The sequence below is a fragment of the Maniola hyperantus genome, chromosome 13 (genome assembly GCF_902806685.2).
Source record: "Maniola hyperantus chromosome 13, iAphHyp1.2, whole genome shotgun sequence".
Taxonomy (NCBI): Eukaryota; Metazoa; Arthropoda; class Insecta; order Lepidoptera; family Nymphalidae; genus Maniola; species Maniola hyperantus.
Window position 1 is genome coordinate 6,489,401 of NC_048548.1, and position 22,906 is coordinate 6,512,306.

The 22,906-nt window shown below is 37.0% G+C and overlaps 1 protein-coding gene across 1 annotated transcript; it reads left to right on the forward strand.

Annotated features, from left to right (window-relative positions):
* The first annotated feature begins 296 nt into the window (after window positions 1-296).
* On the forward strand, window positions 297-22,745 carry LOC117987576 (ubiquitin carboxyl-terminal hydrolase 7-like). The gene is given in 28 exon segments (XM_069502712.1): window positions 297-709; window positions 783-912; window positions 2,923-3,047; window positions 3,609-3,937; window positions 4,236-4,399; window positions 4,875-4,992; window positions 5,362-5,503; window positions 6,011-6,185; window positions 7,143-7,335; window positions 8,021-8,174; window positions 9,047-9,182; window positions 9,837-9,926; window positions 10,452-10,577; window positions 10,580-10,695; window positions 11,197-11,235; window positions 11,237-11,451; window positions 11,453-11,469; window positions 12,159-12,250; window positions 13,475-13,632; window positions 14,007-14,114; window positions 14,612-14,774; window positions 15,098-15,219; window positions 15,944-16,079; window positions 16,498-16,525; window positions 16,528-16,653; window positions 17,543-17,593; window positions 17,596-17,637; window positions 18,935-22,745. Coding segments are annotated over 27 exon segments (3,345 nt in total). The 5' UTR covers window positions 297-709; window positions 783-833; the 3' UTR covers window positions 19,036-22,745.
* The last annotated feature ends 161 nt before the right edge of the window (window positions 22,746-22,906 follow it).

Below are 22,906 nucleotides of genomic sequence, written 5' to 3' on the forward strand. Positions count from 1 at the left end.
TATACCAGCTCTGGGCAGCCGCCCTAATGTAACTAGTAGTCCCGAACAAATATACCACCGACAGCACTCGCACTAACGAGATTCTAATAATGGTTGATGCAGGTTTTATGAAATCGCCCTACAGCTGTGCGATTGCGGTAGAATAGATACAATGTCACGATCGTAATCACCTCTGATTGATGTCACAATCGGATGGGATATGGCAGTTTTTATTAGATTCCTGCGTTAATTATGTTGTGCATAAATCGGCAAATTTAAAAACCGATAAATAATTTAGAGTTAGGTACATCACTACAGTGAATGTGAAAGAATGATAAAATGGTGTATTCGTCGATCAAAACCGGGACACACATTCGAAGCCAGAAATTAAATTAGATATCCACCATTTTGTTTATTTTTACGAAAATAAGTTTTGAGTCGAATACGAAAGTGTAATTTTGTACTTCGCCGATATATCACGTCAATTATGTTCTTCTGGCAATGATTATAAGATTATGAACGTGCCATTAGCGTGCACTGCTATCGAGCCCTTGTGTTGAAAATTGCAGACATCGGCCGCGCCGCTAGTAAACAGTCTTTGAAAATTAACATCTTGTCCTCCAAGAAAAGTAAGGGTGCGCAGGGTGCTAGAGTCGATGAAAAGGGTCCGCTGAATTTCGTTCAGCGAATATTTAACAAGTGCAAAGGGAGCAATCCCGTGCCGTTAAAGGTAGGTGCAGTGCAATAGTCAGATGTTAGGGCTTGTGCAATTAGTCATTTGCTAAAGTGAAACATTTATTTAGGAAATTTCTAAGAGTTGTGGGCGACAGTCCCCGGTGGCGCGCCCGGATAACATGAATCACACGCCTGCACCTGACAGGCAGCAGCACGACCCCAATGTAAACCAAGTCGAGGAAATGGAAACGCAGGAAGGTGAGTTCACCACAATAACTATTATTATAATCGTTCTTGGCTAAACATTCTACTTGAATTATTAGTCTACTTTTAGATTCAAGTTCTACACTGTAACCTTGTTTTTTACGTTCATTGACACGAAACCAGTCGTAATTGATAAATTTGTTATGACATCGTGACATCAGGTGTTTTGCATCTCATGTGCAGAGTTTATTGAAAATATTCTTTTCACATTTTTACACTTAACCTCAATTTTTGTGAAGTGACAATAGCTTTTTCATAGTCAGAATTAGTTTTACATTAAATGAAACTGAAACCGATTCATAAAGTAAGTTACCACCTAAGTAAATGTGTAAAGTGAAATTCACATCTTTGTTGGGAAAGTGCAAGTTGTCAAAATCTATATTTAGAATGCTTTGTTTTAGCATTTACTAATCATGTATTTCACCATTACATAAATTAAGCGTAATCCTATCTATTCTGAATAACTATTCAGTAAAGGTTCATGTTTAAAGTAGGTATAGATTTTATTACAATACTAATTAATTTTTATGACATCTAAATGATGATGATGATGATGATGATGACAAGTATTTTTTTGAAATCTAAATATTTATCTTGCATTCTATACAAACCACTCATACTATATTTATGAAACTAGATGATAGTCACAATATTAACTTAAATTAGTTTTTAAAAAGATGCTATTATCTTAAAATTTACATAGTTGATGTAATTTACTGTTAACTAAAAAACGTTAAATAAGTATAATATACATTTTAACATTCTGGAGGATATTGGTCTGAAGTATGGCAGCACTTGTGTCGTATGTAACAAGTTCTGAGATCTTTAAACCAGTTTACTTATGCTTCAGTTAATAAGAACATAATGTACAGTTTATTAATTTTCAGAAAAACCTTGTAGCTTTCAGTGGTTTTGGAATGACTATGTTTCCAGTTTCTGTATATTTTTTTGCTGTCCACATATGGGAATACGGGTACAGATTGCCTGTAACAATAAACATTATTATTATATTATATGAATATTGAACTCTTTACAAAATACATAGCCTAAACTGCTGGGGTTAGAAACTTGTACAGTATGACATTTCGGCTTTGTAGAGTGTTGTCTCTGTCACTCATACCTATAAGACCTTTTGTATGTCTCAACGACAGAGACAATATGCTCTACAAATCCCCTATCTACTTCTAAAGTTCGATGTACCTTACTTTCTGCCGCATACTGTAAACACACATTTCCTAAAAAAAATTTTGGAAATTGCACTCCTATGTGGGTGAAAATATGTTATTTTTCAAGTTTTATCCATGAAAATTGGTATTTAGACTTTTGGGTAAGAATGAAGAAATAACTAAGTATGCGTTCAGTGTGTTCTCCGATTTTTGAATTTCTCTTTTTGAATTAAATAGGAAATGAAAGTTTGTGTGAGTGTCCTTAACTTTAACCATCGAAATTGATAATTGAGCTTTTAGCTTAAAATGAAGAGAAAATTATTGGTTTAAATTCCACCTGAGCAAAATAGGGGCAGTTCAGCTGGTTTGGAACGCATATTGCAATTATTGAATACTAGATGATGCCCGCGACATCGTCCGCGCTGATTTTGATTTTCTAAAAATCCTGTGGGAACTCTTTAATTTTCTGTGATAAAAAAACTCAGTACCAAATTTCATAAAAATCTGTCAAATAGTTGGGCCGTGAAAAGCTAGCAGACAGACAGATAGACACACTTTCGCATTTATAATATTAGTAAATAGTATCAAAACCTGTTTATTAAAAATGACAAAGGAGATTGTATTGTCAATTTGTCAGAATATTTCAAAATTACTGTCATTTGAACAATGGATGAATTATTTTCCCTGTAGAATGCCTGTAGGTTGTAACAACTGATGTTATTGCAATAAATACCATCTAAGGATAAAAGTAAGATTTTGTGTAAATATGAACACAGCTATGTAGTCATGACATATTTTGTGTTTAGTTAATTTGCATACTAAATAATGTTTATTTTAGTGGAAACTGTAGCTGTGTCAGCTACAGACAAGATTTGGGTTGAAGATCTGATGAAGGGGCCTAATGGTGGTGTAGTTATGAATGATGTTATGAAAAACCAGGAGACCTCGTCATCTGACATGCCTGTAAGTTTATAATGAAGATGGAAAGTGCTTATTATTTGAAACTAGATGATGCCCGCGACTTCGTACGCGTGGATTTAGGTTTTAAATAAACCCGTGGGAACTCTTTGATTTTCCGGGATAAAAAGTAGCTCATGTCCTTCCCCGGGATGAAAGCTATCGCTGTACCAAATTTCGTCAAAATCCGTTGAACGGATGGGCCGTGAAAGGCTCGCAGACAGACAGATAGACAGACACACTTTCGCATTTATAATATTAGTATGGATGGATGTAAGACTAGATGTGTCAGACTTTTGATAAGGAATTTACTCCAGATAGTGTACAGTGCTTACAAATAAGAATCTAATTCTGTTCAATCTTTGGACTGATTGTGTTGTCTTATATCTTTAACTTAGAAAAAAAAATATGTTTATAAGGATTACAGATTAAAAAAGCAAGTTAGCCTGAAGGTGCAATTTAGGCTTTTTATTGAGTTGGTCTAATTATTTTAAATTTAGAAATGATTTTTTTAATTGAATGTTTTTTAACTGTCTCAGGAGGTTTAATTTTTAAACGATATTGCAGTTGGCTTGCTTGGACGCCGAAATGGAGGACGACGAAGCGCGTTCAGAAGCAACCTTCCGGTTCACAGTACATAATTTCAGAAGCCTGAAGGACTCTGTACTGTCACCACCGTGCTACGTCCGCAACCTGCCATGGAAGATCATGGTCATGCCTCGCCAAGCCCCGTCACCTGATCGTCAGCAACAGAAGTCTTTGGGCTTCTTCCTTCAGTGTAATGGAGAGAGTGAGTCGTCCAGCTGGTCCTGCTATGCAATGGCCGAGCTTAGGCTCATCTCTCACAAACCAGAGACTGAGCCATTTTATAGAAAGATTCAGCATTTGTTTTATAGGTGGGTATTTGAATTTATCTGATTAACTTGATTTGTTTATAGCTACAATTAATGTTTAACTAACCCCAAGACAAGTTATTTTTATAATTAAAACAAGTAAAAAAATCAATCTTGAGAATTTTTTAATGATTTTTGCCTATGTAATTTATTTATTATTGTCATTGAATTTTGAATTTTTGTCAAAAATTGTGGTTACATAATAAATGAATTGGACATTGGCTAATTTCTAATAGAGATTTCTTCCAGCTTCCCATGGTAAATGTGCTGCTTATGATTAAATTATATAATCTTTTTACAGCAAAGAAAACGATTGGGGATTTTCTCACTTCATGTCGTGGTCCGACGTGTTGGACAGTGAGAAGGGCTACATCAAGGATGACGCGATCACCCTCGAGGTGCACGTTACCGCGGAGGCTCCGCATGGCGTCTCCTGGGACTCCAAGAAGCACACAGGCTATGTTGGTAAGTGTATCACAGCAAGGAGAATGATTGGGGTTTCTCTCACTTCATGTCGTTGTCCGACGTGTTCGACAGTGAAGAGGGCTACATCAAGGACGACGTGATATATTTCGATGACGTGATTTTCTTTTTTTACGATCACAGCTTACACCTACTACAAGAGTTATGAGTATTCAATATAAATCAATATCGCTTTACTTAGAAAATAGCAATCATTTTATATAAGTAGGTGTACCTTCTTGTAGGTGTACTTGAGAATCCCACTCGGTAATAATTTGTATGTAAAAGGATAAGTTGAAAATAGCTCATTAATTAATTTATTTTTGGCTCTCAATAAAGTTATTTTGTCCATTCTTGGTTCGGAAATTTCTTTGAAGATAGAACAGAAGGCCCATACCCTATTCTTTGTTTGTGTGAAAAAAATAGTTGATTGACATAATTGACTTGAAAAGGGATTTACATTTTCCTTTAATTTCAGGTTTGAAAAACCAAGGCGCAACCTGTTACATGAATTCTTTGTTACAAACTTTGTACTTTACAAATCAATTGAGAAAGGCAGTTTACAAAATGCCCACGGAATCTGATGACTCAACAAGGTAAATCTAACTCAAAATAAGCCTAGTTTCTGTTCTGTATACAACTTGCTGTAATAATTTACTGCAATATTTCAATTTTCAATGTGGTTTTCACCATCCTTTGGAATGTTGCATGAGAAAGGTTTGGTTCAGTTATTCTAAGCCTTTTTTAGGGTTCCATACCTCAGAAGGAAAAAAGGAACCCTTATAATATCACTTCGTTTTCTATCTGTCCGTCTGTCACGTCTGTCAAGAAAACCTTTAGGGTAGTTCCCGTTGACCTAGAATCATGAAATTTGGCTGGTAGGTAGGTCTTATACTAGGTACAGAACCCTAAAAAAGCTAATTAACTTTGTAATAGCTATTGAGATTATGCGTTATTGTCTTTAGGTCTGTCGCCTTAGCACTGCAACGCGTGTTCTACGAATTGCAGTTCTCGGATAAACCTGTAGGCACTAAGAAACTTACAAAGAGTTTTGGATGGGAGACACTTGACTCTTTTATGCAGCATGATGTACAGGAGTTTTTGAGGGTAAGGTTTGCTTGTCGCAAAAAAAGAATTACGCTGTATAAGTCTATTTTTGTATACATTATACATTTAATGTTATACACAACTGAGTGAATTTTGTTTTGCAGTGTAGGTATTAAAAATAAGTATGGATAAATCATCATCATGATCAACCTATCGCCGGCTCACTACAGAGCACGGGTCTCCTCTCAGAGTGAGAAGGGTTTTGGCCATAGTCTACCATGCTGGCCAAGTGCGGATTGGCAGACTTAATACACCTTTGAGAACATTATAGAGAACTCTCAGGCATGCAGGTTTCCTCACGATGTTTTCCTTCACCGTTAAAGCAAGTGATATTTTAATTACTTAAAAACGCACATAACTCCGAAAAGTTAGAGGTGCGTGCCCGGGATCGAACCCCGGACCTCCGATTTGAAGGCGGACGTCCTAACCACTAGGCTACCACAGCTTCTAATGAATAATTAATGATAAATCATGGATAAATGATGTCCATAAATTTTTTATACTTAGGTACTTCTGGATAAGCTGGAAAGTAAGATGAAAGGAACCTGTGTTGAAGGAACAGTACCAAGGTTGTTTGAAGGCAAAATGACTTCGTACATCAAATGCAAGAATGTCAACGTTTCAAGCACCCGGGTTGAAACCTTTTATGACATACAACTTAATATAAAGGGAAAGAAAAATAGTATGTATTACAAATTATAATAATATAAGCAATCACTAATATTTGCTCTACCAAATTATTAGTTAGTACATTTAACTTTGCTTTTCCAAGATTTCATTTTTTTAGGTACAGTATGTGTGTAGTAACAGGGCTTGCACTTAATGACAATCCAATGTTAAAAGTTTGTACAGCTCTTGCAATTCACGAAGGCGAGTGGACTTTACTTGTGGTTACGTCGGATACACGGACATTGCGTAACTGTGCGTGCATGTCGGACCAATCAGTTGCGAGCAAGCGCTCGCAAACGCACACATTCAGTGTACGTGACTTATACCGATACGACTTAAACACAAGCATGAGCCACACGCCTTCTTTTTTTTGTATGTCCGCTTTTTTGTCCTCCGACATGATGATCGGAGACCTTTTATAGCTGACATGGCTTGCTTCCTTTTTCTTTTTTTTGCCTTGCTTTGTTGTGCCACACGCCTTCGTGAATTGCAAGAACTTTTCATAGTATGAAAATTTTGGTTTGCTTGTCATAAAGCGGTAGCTAACAAATAAAAGCGGAACTATGATAAGGACAACATAATATCGTGTATGTCGCACTCTATTAATGACGTACACGTATAAATGAATCCATCTATAACCACAGAAACAGAATAGATACTTAATTGTACCTGCCAGGTACAGAAGAATCATTTTGGTTTGTTTTTTAACCTCTTTATTGTGAATAGAATGCACATAGAATCATTCCACAAAGACGTTTAAATAGTGACACTTGTTACGTCGCAATAACAAATACAATACGTGCTGTAGTCTAAAATTTTGTAAACGCCTCTCTTTCTCCCTCTATCTCTCTGAAAAGAGTTACGCGAAGGCTTTGCAAGGGGAGCGCCGCTGTAGATGTTCTTCTTCACGCGACCAAGTGATCTGGGCCTATATCAACTTCATCCTTTAGAACTTTATGTTTGATTTCAGTTGATGAGTCATTCAAAGACTACATCAGCACGGAGACTCTCGACGGCGAGAACAAATACGACGCGGGCGAGCACGGCCTGCAGGAGGCCGAGAAGGGAGTCATCTTCGCGGCATTCCCGCCAGTGCTGCATTTGCACCTCATGCGATTCCAGTATGACCCTATCACAGATAGCTCCGTCAAATTTAACGATAGGTAAGTTTGCATGGACTAGTATATTTTCAGCGGCCATTGGGGCCGATTCTCTTGTAGACAATTCTCTAAACTAAACTAAATTAACAGGTCTAAATCTAGTGCTATCCTTTACCGCAAGCAACATTTTGAAAGGGATAACAATAGATTTAGACGTGTCATTTTAGTTTAGTTTAGAGATTGTGTAGAACGGAATTAGCCACATTGCCCCTACAATAAACGTGGCTTGCCCACTGCCACTTCAGCTTGCTATATTGGTTTGGGCTCTGTCAGTGACCTTGATTCTCCCGATGGGTCTCTTGATTTCGTATCTCATCCCTTATTATTTTATTACTCTGTGCTGGTTTCGGCACTTAAACGTTTCCGTCTGTTGTGCGTATCTCATCCCTTAGGGAAACTACTAATATAGCTCTCTCCATAGCTCACTGAACGACTTTGAATTTGTAGATGAGGGAATTTGTCTGTGCTTACACCTACATGTGAGGATAGTAAGGACACTGGTTAAGGACTTTCGTCTTCAGGCATTTATGTAATTGACAATGAGAAGACTTGACTCCATTTCGCATTTGTTTCAACGATATATGAAGAGCTTGCACATATGAGGGACTATTGTCCACGAAAGACTATAAGTCTAAATAAAGGACTATAGTCTGCGCAGGCCGTTACTATTTTAATATAATTTGTATAGGTTTGAGTTCTACGAGCACATAAACCTAGACGCGTACCTGCAAGAGAAGCCGGAGACGCCGGCCGACTACACGCTGCACGCCGTGCTCGTGCACTCAGGCGACAACCACGGGGGACACTATGTCGTGTTCATCAACCCCAAAGGCGACGGCAAGGTATGTTTATTTTTTATATATCTGAACAACATCTATGGTCCGCGACACCGACAGGTCGAGATAGCAATCGGGCCATACCCCGATTGATCTCGAAATAAGGCGAGGGGCCCGACTACCCGCACGTCACCTGCGCTCGCCCGCACCGGATTGCCATTGCCCCCCAATGGCCAGTCATCTGTCGCATAATATACGTATGTCTACATTAGCCATGTAAGAAAAACCGAAAATACTGGCCGACTACACGCCGTACGCCATACTCGCCGAGTCGGGAGTCGGGCAGTGTACAGAGCAGGCACAGGCGAATTATGAGCGAGATAACACGGCGTCTCTGTTATTCTTGTGTTTAAAATCTTAACATCTATATATATATATAAGAAAGAGATGACTGACTAATTGATTTATCAACACACAGCTCTAACTGCTGGACGAATCTGGCTGAAATTTGGCATATGTCGTGGACATCCGCTTAGAAAGGATTTTCGAAAATTCAACCCTTGAGGGGGTAAAATAGGGGTTTGAAATTTGTGTACTCCACGCGAATGAAGTCGCGAGCATAAGCTAGTCAAGCTATAAGGTCTCTATTTCATTGGTGTGTATACGGTTTTAGTTGGCGCAAGGGTGCGCTTTTATGTGCAAACGAATTCCGCTAATCAGTCTTATGAAATTGGTAGTAGCAAGTAGGTATATCACGAATTAGTTTAATTTTTTTTTTTTTTTATTGAAAAGGTTCGCTAGCGATTTTTACAAAAATGATCTTAAATTACATAAAGTTAAATTAAATGACGTTGTTTGTAAAATCATTTGAAAGCAAACACTACATGCACATTCACACAATTTACATGTTTAAGTTAAATATATGAATGTTTGTACAGTGGTGTAAGTTCGACGACGACGTGGTGTCGCGGTGCACGAAGCAGGAGGCCATCGAGTACAACTACGGCGGCCACGACGAGGACATGGCCCTGACCGTGCGCCACTGCACCAATGCGTACATGTTGGTTTATATCAGGTAGTGGTGGAGACTAAAAAACCTTCTTAATTAAAAAAGTATGCAGTTACCCAATCTACTGTCATCTTTGATGAATACACGATTACAAAATAGTTTACGGGTGTGTCGAAAGTGTCGGTCGGTGAAAATAATATTCTCTCACCCAGTATGTTTGATTCACTATAATATATAGATGATTTACTATATTTAAACATCATATGACTGAGGTAAGTGTTTTATTCCAAAAAACTCGAAGTGGACATAAATCTGTCAAAAACATGACATATAGCCCGTAGAAAATGACTCCGCACGCGCCATTATAACTCTATGGCTCAACTGTTATATCAAAAGTATGGTTCACCTTTTGACACGAAAAGTTAAAATGGCGCGTGAGGGAATTAAATTTACGCGTTATACTTTATTACGACTGATGTTTAAACCTTGACTAGAGTGAACTAAACTCTCTGTTTGATCCTGAATCGACGATATGGTGGGGTGTGAAATATTAGGCTATGTTGACATGAAATAATAGAAAAAATAGGGCTACCAGCGTCCAATGTACTAACATTTGACGCCTGCCAGGACGTCGAAGCTTCGACGTTTTGTTGGAAGTCGTGGACTGTGCCTGGATACTGATTTATTATATTATTTAAAACTTGTGATGAACTTTGCAGGGGACTCTCAGCTGAAGACTGTATTACAAGAAGTAACTCAAGCCGACATACCAACCGAACTCAGCGAGCGGCTTGCAGAGGAAAAAAAGAATCGAAACTGTATGTCGTAATATTAGAATAAACATTTAAACAATATTTTGAAGACAGAATAAACTTTTATAATAATATACTAGATGATGCCCGCGACTTCGTACGCGTGAATTTAGGTTTTTAAAAATACCATGGGAACTATTTGATTTTCTGGGATAAAAAGTACCCTATGTCCTTCCCCAGGATGCAAGCTATCTCTGTACTGAATTTCGCCAAAATCGGTTGGGCCGTGAAAGACTAGCAGACAGACAGACACTTTCGCATTTATAATATTAAGTATGAATAATATTAGTATGAATGGATGTAAGACTAGATGTGTCACACTTTTGATAAGGAATTTATTCCAGGTAGTGTACAGTGCTTACAAATAAGAATCTAATTCTGTTCAATCTTTGGACTGATTGTGTTATCTTATATCTTTAACTTAGAAAAAAAAATGTTTATAAGGAACAGATTAAAAATTTATTAAAAAAGCAAGTATGGATGGTGTATTGTTGTGGCATTATATAGGCCATTAAATTATTTTTGAACAGATACGTCGCAAAGAGCGCAACGAGGCGCATCTCTACATGAACGTCAACGTAGTCCTGGAGGAGGCATTCGACGGTCATCAAGGCAACGACCTATATGACCCGGAGCGCGCGCACTACCGAGGTTCCGCGTCCGGAAACAGGCCACTGTCACGGAGCTTATGGAGATGTTGGCTGAGAACTTCCGATATCCGCAGAAGCATTTACGCCCTTGGCCGTTCAGTGCACGTTCTAACCAGGTGAGCTACACATCGTATTGATTTATCAGAACATTTAGTTCTGGATATTTTTATTCTGCTGAGCGTCAACATAACTAGTCCTTCCAACATAACTAGTGGAGCTTATGGAGATGTTAGCTAAGAACTTCCGATATCCCCAGAAGCATTTACGCCCTTGGCCGTGTTAGAATGTATTGTAACCAGTGTGCCATATTATCTATGATTATTATCATCGTAAAGCTCAATAGTGTAGCAGGGTTAGATTATTTTAATAACCGCGAAATCTTCGCATGGATAGTAGGTATGAACTTTTAATTAAAAAGCGGTTTGTTGCGCCTACATAAACCATTTCAGTCGTTCGATAGGTCTGCATCAGACGTCAATATAGAAATAACCACTTGCAGTAAGTATTTTTAATTGATTTACGATAAAAAAAATTACCATCCTATACCAAATTACATCTACGTAATATTTCTTATGGTATGTTGAAATTTTGTCTGAAAATCAAAATTGTTCCAACAGACTTGTCGACCAACCTGTCTGGACTTCATGAACGAGCAGAATAAGGACAGTAGCAGACATATCCGAGAACATGAACCCCTGGAACATCTTTCTAGAGATGTTACCCCCAGACTCCGGCTTCAGTACATTGCCCGCCATTCGACAAGGAGAACGAGTTGTTCTGTTCTTCAAGTTCTACGATCCCAAACAGAAGCGCATACACTATTGTGGGCACCACTACCTGCCCATAGCCAGCAAGCCGGCCGACCTTATACAATACTCAACAACGTGCTGGTGAGAATGTCTATGCCTTAATTTGTTTTATAATCTTTATGTTAGCTCATACCTACTTCAGACTACTACAGCATTTAATTAAACATTCAATAAAACAATAATTATAAAATAAAATAACGATTGGTTTTATCTAGGTCTGTTATGATTTTCCTCAAACTTACTGGACTGATTGAATATGCTGTTTTTGCAGCTATAACATATGTATATGTTCTGGAATTTAAGACATGGCTCAGGTCACTAGAGGGCGACCTCAGAGCAGGTTTTAGACATGTCTCAGGTCACCACAGCGCGACCTCAGAGCAGGTTCTCAGACATTGTATTGTAGAAAACGGGTACACACCACGATTACATAATATCTACTATGTTCTTTTCATGAATATTTTCTATCTTCTTTTTGTACTTATTCTACTCCCTCTAAAACCTCTCGCACTGGTCAAGGTCCACTGGTAGAGATCTCTCGTAGAAATAAGTGCTTCCCTGTCTACTTTCACTCTTTTTCTCTTTATTGTATTTTTTTTGGTACAAATAAAAAAATTGGTGATTTTATCTGCCAATGTTTCGACTCAGTTGCAATGAGTCCGGTGGTCCCATCGCGACTACGACCTTCGTGACCACGATCTTAGACATGTGTCAGGCCAACCAAAAAATAAATTCGTTTTATATTTTAAAATTTTCTCTTTTTCTATTAGGCTTCCCGCCCGACACTCCTCTAGTTCTATACGAAGAGATCAAGCCGGACTTCGTGGAAAAGATCAACAACTACAACGATCCTCTCGAAAAGGTATTATTTATCAGTTTACTCTGGCAAACTTTTCACTAGTTTTAATAATTAGTTTTAAGTACCTACCTAATACAAGAAGATTACATTTTCGAGTAGCAACTTCACAAATTCATTTAGTAAAAATTATACAGCATTTTTTGCTGATTTAAATAATCTTGATTAGTGACCGAGTAATAAGAAGGCAACAAGTACCTATTCCAGTTTTAAGTACAACTTGCATTAATGTGAATTAATAATTATTATTTTGCAGTATATAATATTTTTGTAATATTTTTTAATCAGAATCACTAAATTGCCAAACAGATGAAGACTTTTTTGTTTCGCTATAAGGTTAACTTCTCAGTGGCTACTCTTTACATCAGCTTTTGTTAATTATTATTTTAGAATAAACTGTTTTAGCATGCAAATATTGACGCCTAAGGTATAGTATTATACTGGTATACCATTAAAACAGTTCTAATGGTTTTTGAGACTATGAATGATTTTTTCACAAGATTGTTATTACAAAAATTTAAACTGTTTCTGTCTCACTATACAAAACATTGTGACGAGAGCAAAATTTAAAAAAACTTGTGCACCTTATCCCAACCTTATATTAAGTATTCAATCTGTTTTTATCTAAATTCGATTTTCGGACCCTAATCGCCTATTTTCTGAAATCTAAGTGTACCTACTTAAAAAAAATGATTGTGCAATTTGCAAGAAATTATTACGTACATAGTTTATTGAGAGATGTTTGTCTCACTCATACAAAACAGCGCGACCAGAGCGATAACCTTGATTTAAATATTGGGCCTATTCAGTCGAGAATTGGAAAGCTACATCATTATTTCCGATAGCATATCCTGTCTATTTCGCTCTTGTCGTGTAAGGGTGAGTGAGATAGGAATAGAGGAACGCCCGTGGGATATATTGGACAGCGACATCATTATGTTCTAAAAAAACTATGAATTGATTACTAGTTTGCCCGGAACTATAATAATTGAGACATACTGTTTATGTCTCAATCATACAAAACAGCGCGATCAGAGTGTTATCATAATTAAATATTGAATACACTACAATTTAAATCTGGTACTGATACAGGTTCTCATAATTTCTGGTAGCATATCTTATTATTGTGTGTATCTCGCTCTGGTCGTGTACGTGTGAGTGGGACAGGAACAGCGGGGGCGGTCGCACGCTGCCGCCGCCCCTCGGGTTGAGTCGTGTGCACGCGGCCAGGTATTGGACGAGCTGATGGACGGCGACATCATCGTGTTCGAGCGGGCCGACAACCGGCACGAGGAGCTGGAGCTGCCGACGTGCCAGGACTACTTCAAGTACATCTTCTACAAGGTGGAGGTGCAGTTCGTGGACAAGACCGTGCCCAACGATCCCGGGTCAGTGAACAACGTTATTGGTCCAAACGCATTTGCGCTACGCCACGCGACGCGACTCGACGCGGCAGCGCTTTGCTGCATACAAACTCACAAACTAATTTTGCCGCGCCGCGTCGCTCGAGTACGCTTTGCTCAAGTGCGTTGTGACCTTAAAAAAACCTTAGTAAAACAAGGAACCTTTAGACAGATCTATAAAACGTTTGACTTTGACTTAATACGAGACAGATTTATCTCTCTGACTTATTGGCTGCTGTGGTATCACGACGCAGTGTGACAGTCTAATAGGATTGTATCTTTTGTTATATTCAGAAATTATGGACCATAAAATCCGTTATTCCGGTTTTTATACTAAGCCTAAGTAATAAATTTTTCAGATTTACAATGGAGTTGTCAATGCAAATGCGCTACGATCAAATGGCGCGAGCGGTGGGACAAAGGTTAAATGTGGATCCTTTCTTAATACAATTCTTCAAATGTCAAAAGTGAGTATAATAATATTGCTGACCTCAGCTCTAAGAGTGAAGCCACACGATGCGTTGTGTTGCCGGTGCGGCGCCTGAGCGGTGCTGTTGCGTCATCCTACATAGAAATCGCTGTATCATGCCACACGATGCGTTACCGCGCAACGGACTTAGGAACAGAGATAAGTCGGGGAGAGGTCGTGCTGCAATGCAATGCAATGTGGCTTTCTGCCAGAGCGGCAACGCAGTGCCCGTGTGGCGTCCAATACTGATATCCACAGCGGTGCGGCGCCGCAATGCACCGGAAACGCTTCGTGCGGCCTCCGTCTTACGTGTCATTGAATAAAATAAAGTGTATAGATAGATAGATAGATAGATAGAAATACTTTATTGCACACAAAAAATATTACATAACATGACAAAGAAACTAAAACTAAAAATGGTAGTGGTAATGGTAAAAGTGTATGGTTGCATGTTGAAGAGAGAAGTCACATAAAAATTCTAAAATGTTGTTTCAGTTACAAAGACACTCCAGGCCTGCCTCTAAGGTACTCGTACGACGGAATACTTAAGGATTTGTTAGTGTACTGTAAACCAAAGTGCCCTAAGAAATTGTTCTATCAGATTTTATCTATTAAGGTTAACGAATTAGACAACAAGAAGCAATTTAAATGTTTATGGGTAAGTTATTTTTCCTTTCTACTAATTTTATTATTAACTAGGTGATGCCCGCGATGTTCGTCCGCGTAAGTTTCGGTTATTACAAATCCCGTGGGTACTCTTTGATTTTCGGGGATAAGAAGTAGCCTGTCCTTTCCCGGGGTGCAAGCTATCTCAGTACCAAATTTCGTCAAAATCGGTTAAACAGATGGGCCGTCAAAAGCTAGCAGACAGACAGACACAATTATTTATTTATTTGTGATGAGACCCGAATGAGGTACAAGAGCCATTAAAACTGGCAAATCAGTATATTTTTGGTGAACTCTTGAATTGCTTGTTTTCAGGTGGGCCCGAATTATAAAGAAGACAAAGAATTAATTTTATATCCTAATAAAGGTGGAAAAGTGTCAGATATATTAGAAGAGGCAGCTAAGGTCGTGGAAATGTCACCGGATGGTTCTGGAAGGTATGTATACCTTTTTTTTAGTTTCTAGTATTAAAAGGCTTGATTATGGGAACATTTTGATTTTCGAGCATCTAAACAATAAACTAGAATGAATCTAAAGGCCCTGATTTTAAAGTTGTACGTTCACTATTACCGGGTTATATTTCGGAAAAGTTCTGCTTGAAGCACTGGCTGTGGATGAACAAGATTAAGATCTAATGCATGGCATGTTTTAGGCCCATTTTACTTTGTCGTGATATTTCGATACTCAAAATAATAATTACTCATAGGCATCTTCTAAGTAACAAAGCAACATGGTTCAAGCTCTAGGTTGGAGCATGTTTACTCAGAAGTAACATATAAATTACCAACGAAGTTGCAGACAAAAGTGTTTAATAAAAACCAATGATGAAATCTACTTCATTAATATGTATGTCGGTAATTTACATGTTACTTCTGGGTAAATCATCTTTCTAATGATGATAGAATTATTTAAATTGGTTCATTAGTTTCACAAACAAATGAATCTTTCTGCTTTATAATATTAAGTATACATAGATGATAGTCGTCAACTCTTATACTGATATCTATAGAGCGCACTTTGACTTTGCTCAGACTTAAGATAGAGGAGACAGTGCTAAATCGCTGGCATAAACCTGTCTCGTTTTAATTGAAACTTAAGTCTGAGAAAAGTCAAAGTATGCTCTATGGATCTCAGGCTTAGTAATCTTACTGTTGTCGCCAGATTACGAATCGTGGAAGTTTCATGTCACAAAGTATTACCGGGGCCGGAGCCTGAGCTCACACTGGATCAGGTGACCATCTCTCCGCCCCGGCTCTACAGAATAGAGGAGATACCGAGGGATGAGCTCAATCTATCGGTATGTGGAATAATCAGATTTTCGACTAGCTTTTTGCTGTGGCTTGTTTTGTTTCATCAGAAAATTTGGGTTCTAGAATGCCAATTTTGACCAAATATAAATATAGAAGATGCCTGCGACTTTGTCCGCGTGGATTTGGGTTTTTAAAAATCCCGTAGGAACTCTAACTATGTCTGTCCCTGGGATGTAAGCTAACTTTGCACCAAATTTCATTAAAGTTGGATTAATTAACTGTTGGTTAAAGCTAGCAGACAAACAGATAGACACACTTTCGTATTTATAATATTAGTATGCATTATAGATCAATTTTTTTAATACCTTTTTTTAAGGAAACTTTAATGATTACCTTTTTTCTATCAAGGTAGTAGTACATACTTGAATGAAAAAAACTTATTTCTATCTAACTTTTTATATTCAGGAGGATGAAATCCTAGTGCCGTGCGCACATTCCACAAGCAGGTGTACGCAACGTTTGGCATTCCGTTCTACACGCGCGGTCAACATCACGAGCCCTTCCAGGCGCTCAAGGACCGCCTTCAGCAGAAGCTCGACATACCGGACAAGGAGTGGGGAAGGTAGCTTCGTATTTAAATTTCACTCCTAGCACCGTACAGTGCCGTCACAAACAGGTATACCTGTAATATGGCGTCGTGACAAATCCAATATGGTGGATGTCACAGAAATGCGTAGAAAAGGTTTCATAGCGTACAAAATAATATTTGTGGATAAAATTATAAGACTATTTATCCGCTGTTGGCGTATTAGAATAGTACCTAATTGGGTTTACTAACATTACTCTCTTGTATTTAATTCAATTCCAATTCAATATGAAAATTTCGTTCTCCTGGCAGCAATGTGTGGTCAGCTTAACTTGTGGACTTCGCACGTACCGACCGCTGTTGTAGTACTCTATAGTCTATTATTTAATCCCAGACAGCTAGAAATTTCAGTCTTAAAAAATAAGATACCATCTTAACAAAATAGTGTGTTCTCATAGTTCGGTTCAGATTAAATCGTTAATATAAGTATTTTGTGCATAACGATAAAATAAAACATACGATATGTGTAATTACTAGATCAAACAGTAGCACTTATCACACATTATTTAAAGACTTAAAGAATAATTAGTTACAAAATGCAAAATAATTCACCTAAGGATTTTTCAATAACTATGTAAAACTTATTAAATAAGAATCGGCCCATACTTATTTCATTTGAATCGGAATTATTTTCAACACTTTTGTTTGTCTCATTAAAACATCTCACAAGAAAACCTACAATATTTTATCGGAAAGTAATCGTTTGCACCACATCACTATTAAAGACCCGTAAAAAACAGGCAACACACGAAACGTCGTTTTTGTCTTCGGGATTAAAAAATAGACTAGTTTATGTGAAAGATTGATTAAATATGGGCTTTCTACCAGAACAATATACCTATTTGATAAAATTGTTTTTATTTCAGTACAATTTTGCTATCGTGACGAATGGCAGACCTAATTATATAAGCGAAGGGCGACGATTAACATTATGGACTTCAGGCCAAACAGTAATGCAAGTGAGTATTTATTCGCCTGCTGATAAACAGCTGAATTCTTATATTTTGTAGGATTATATTTATTACAGTTTCCGTGCGAAACTTCAGGATCGATTTGGCGGAGAGCCGTGAATTGTAACAGATAGACAGACATATTGAAAGACAATAATTGATGAATACAAGTATATAAAAAGATGGATACAAAGTATATAAAAAAATCAGTTTTTATATTCTATTGATATTATCGAATATCTATACTCTATAGTCTATACTAATAAATAAATTGACGTTTTAAACTGTTTGAACGGGCAAATCTTCTGAACGGCTAAACTATTTCGACCGGGACTGTTCACAGATAAGTAGAGGATTAACCAAGGTGTAACATAGGGAACTTTTTCCAAAAAGGAGTTGTGTTTTCTACCTATGTACACAGAAATCTCCGAGATTTCTGAACCGATTTGCGTAGATTCTTTTTTAATTGATAGAGAAACTTTGCGACATTATCCCATAAAAAATTTGGATTCCAACTCATTAATCCTGATGCTGCAGGGAACCTGAACCGACCACCAAAACTAATGGGATTTAGAAACATTCGCTTATAAATTAATATTGGAGGCACCTACCAAGTAAACACTTATGGTTAAACTCGAGGACCCAACTCCTCAACCCTAATGCGGTAAGGAATTGCATTCATAAATCGTGCTGATTTAGAAACTGGCCTATTTAAGTCTGTTAGAAAAAAGAATGACTAAACTGACGCGATGCCGCTTGCTTCCAAATCCTGCTAAAATTCCTATTTGCATTGGGATTTGAGATTGATATGTAACTAACTTGCCAGCGGGAGAGGAGTGGAGAAGGCGGGTAGAGCGGCTCGAGGGGTGTAACAGATTGACGTCATTTTTGCATGGATATAGTTAAAGACCTGGAGAGTGAGAAGCTTCTAACTTAGTGGGCGCAACTAGACTCCAAAGCGACTACACTTCAAAGAGAGTGCGAGAGGTGCCTTGTGCACCATAGACATGTGACATTCTGAATATTACATGATGTATTCATGCGGGATGATGAGTAAGACAGAAGATAAAACCCATGAGACAAGAAGAGATAGCGCTCTACAAATGTGAACTAAGTGCCTTGTTTTAAGTCTTCACTTTAGAACCGTATCTATTTCTTTTTTACATCACATAATTCATCATTGCCTGGGACGAGGTGATATTTTTAAACGAGCACTTGACCCTTTTACATAAGTTCAATGTGTCGGTATAGAATCCAGCCACATCGGAACTTGCGCTAAAATGTAATAAAGATCTGTCCCTTCCAGATGCAACGGGGCGGCCCTGGCTCGGCCTCGAGCACATCAACAAAACGCCGAAGCGCTCGCCGCGTCAACTACCTCGAAAAGCCATCAAGATCTACAACTGAGACACTCCCTGACTCCGCCCCCTGATATACACGACTAGTAATACATTTGTACCGCATTTGATACGTTAACTATTACTAGGTTGCTCATTCGAGCAGCTGACTAATTTATAACAATAGGGTAGGTCACATTATTTTTATCAAAAAAAATTACGTTGCCCAATATCCCAAATATAATTTTGTAAACCCACTCAAAAAATAACAAGATAGACGATTGCATATCGAACTTTGGAAAGAGAATAACGGTTCGTAGAGTGTTTGTCTCTGTTGTTGAGAAACTGTAGGACGATTGTCTAAAACCTGCATTAATCAGTATTACAATCTCAATTGCTCTGATGGCTGAATTTGTGCGATTCTTGTTGCAACAATGCATTGATAGCCAATAGTGAGCGAGCGTTAACCAATCAGAGATGATTGCGATCGTGACATTGTAGCTGTCATTCTCTAGCAATCGCGCGACGGGTGTCCGATACGACGCTCTACGAAGCTGAAATCTCTTTCTAAAGTTCGATAAGCATTCTTTTCTGACAGATATGTATGCACTTGACAGAAACTGGATAGAGACATAACGATTAGGTGTGGGCGTGCGAAGGAGATTGCGAAATTTTTCTTACTATGCTCCCGCTCTTGCACACGCCTTATACATTTTTTTCACAGAAAGAATTTAAAAGTAACAGCAAATATAATGTAAAATAATGATAAATAATTATTATTATTTTGTCTGCTGTCGCTAACGTGAAAATAAAACGGATAGATACCCTATTATTTTTTATTCTTCCTAATAACAAGATTTCAATTTTTTTTTTCTTTTAACGTATTTAAAGGAAATTTTAATGTAAGAGGCGAGATTTAAAATAATGTTATTTATCTAGGCGATTAATAGTGCTCAGAGAATTGTGTATTATTATTTATTAATATGATTTCATAAAATTGACGCGAATGTGAAATTTTCATGAAGAAAAGAAAATCAAGCAATAAAATGCTATCTTATGTACAATGAATTGATAAATATGTTTTGTATAAATTCGAAGTAATGTAGAACGTGTAATGACAAAATTTCACCAATGTAATATTTACGAATTGGTAAGAATATAATTTTTGAATTTCAAACCGAACTAGTTTATGAATTGATAACAATGTAAGGAATATGGTTGTATAAAAATACTTACCTCAAGTAATGTAGAGTTTATAAATGACAAAATTTTCACTAATTTAATTTATGATTTTCTTACAATTGACTAACATATAATATATATTTTAAAGTAGATGTCCGAGACTTTGTCCGCCGTGGGATTAAGAACTTTTAAAAATTCCGTAGGTGATTTAGGTGTTTAAAAAACTTGATTTTCGTGGGATAAAAAGTACCTATATGTCCTACCCGGGATGTAAGCTCAAACTGAAAACTCTGTACTAAATTTAATCAAAATCGTGTAAACTGTTGAGGCTGTGTAAAGCTAGCTAGGACAGACACACTTTCGTATTTATTATATAAGTAGGCATAAAGCAATGGGTACCTTTTAAATTATTCTTTAGTTCATCCATCCAGATCTCTTATCCAGAGCTTTTTTGATGTTTTCAATATGTATAGCCAATTTATAACAAAATTGACAATTAAATATTTAATTATGTATTTTAAACCATACTTCAATCATTTAATTTAAAGAAGAAGATATTTTAATGACGCCACCGGATATTAGTTTTTTTATATAGTACCGTAACAAGAAAAAAAATCAAGTAAGATAATTATACTATTTTGTGGATGAATCTGTAAGAAAAATGTATTTTACTGTCATGGTCCTTTTGAATTTCCAAAAATAGCCTTAATATGCAATGAGATGTACATCATAACATCAATACATATATAATAATGTTTTCATTACTGCTTTGTTCTTTGTGTGTGGCACCATTTATCAATAATATGCCATGCAATAGTCCAGCTAGCAGAAACCGTAGTAAATATTATATTTAATTTTACGAACATGCAGCAAACTTGTGCATTTTTTATAAAATCAGGTACATATTTAAATAACCGGTGTAACTTTTGCTTATTTTTTACTAGCTGATGCCCGCGACTTCGTACGCGTGGATTTAGATTTTTAAAAATCCCGTGGGAACTATTTGATTTCCCGGAATAAAAAGTAGCCTATGTCACTCTCCAGGTCTTTAAATATATCCATGCAGAAAATCCTTGCTCTGTCGCGACGTGATTGAAGGACAAACCAATAAAACAACAAACAAACACACTTTCATATTTATAATATGGGTATAGATTTTCCCTCCAAGAATATCCAGTTTAGAACTTTTGTCTAACATTTCGATGTCTAAAAAGTTCTGTGTTTTTAATTTTATTTTGAATATTATATATAACTTGTTTTCAAAGCAGAATACTTGGCTGTCATGCTGTCCCAAACGGTTACGGCTACATAATATACTTCTCTTGGTTATAGTGAAAGATTTTTGTAATTCGTCAAAAAATCCTTTAAATTTTACACAACTTTAAAACCATCATCATCATGATCAACCCATCGCCGGTTCACTACAGATCATGAGTCTCGTCTCAGAATGAGAATGGATTTGGTCATAATCTACCATGCTGGCCAAGTGCAGATTGGCAGACTTCACACACCTTTGAGAACATTATGAAGAACTCTCAGGTGTGCGGGTTTCTCCACGAAGTTTTCCTTCACCGTTAAATCAAGTGATATTTAATTACTTAAAACACACATAGCTCCGAAAAGTTAGAGGTGCGTGCCCGGGATCGAATCCCCGACATCCGAATAGGAGGCGGACGTCTTAACCACAAGGCTATCACAGCTTCTATAATTTTGTATGGTATGGAACCCACAATTAGGCAATAGATAGTACTTACTCGAAATACATATCGTTTGTTCTGTGCTGGCTTAGTGTAACTTTCAAATTAATTAATTTGGTGTGTTTTACGGTAAAATAATGTAAATCATAGAAAGTTTTTGTCGAATTACCAAATCATCCGCACATTCATAGGAAATAGCTGTGACAGTCAGATAAATCTATTAAGCACTGGTAACATTCATGAATATTCAGCATGTGCACAGAATACAGAATGTACCGTAAGCACCACAACATTTATGCTGGCAAAAGCCTCCATTGTCGTTGGAACATGTATGATAATTATGTTACTATTAATTTTTTATTTGACCTGCCAGAGAAATGTTATGTGATTACTAAATGAATATGTCGAAATTATGTATATATATGATGTAATAAATTAAGAAAAGTACAGTAACGTTTCGTAAAGATGCCTTAGAAGTTTTAAGACATTTTTTAGTGATTTGCGATACTAATTTATACCCTTATCATTTTCTTTTATCACGAAACTAGTAACTTATTCACATTGTATAAGAGATGTCTCATGTCAAAAAGTTTTTTGCGCATCATTATTATGAGGGATGCTTTATGAGTTTTTCAATCTAACAATGTGTGTCGGTTGCGCTATTTAATTAACTAGGTTTGAGGTATTTTGAGACAAAAACATAGTGGCTGAAATAACTTGCCGAACCTAAAATAGGGCAAATGGGATTATAGACTTAGTTGAATACTTATTGATCCATCTAGATCCCCATGTAAGGCGAGTCTGTCTGTACACAGCTTGTACGCAAACTATTGGAACGTGTTCCAATGTTTGTAATGTTGGATTTTGAATGTTTCTCTGAATATAATCCTATATTTGTTTATTTCGTTTGTTTCAAAAATACACCCCCCGTAGATTAATTCAAGCGCAAACGATTTCAATAATTTATTAATACAGAAAAAAAATTATACATTACCGGAATGTTTTAGGTATTCTATACAATACTAAAGTACACAGATTGCCGGTAACATATTACATAGAAGG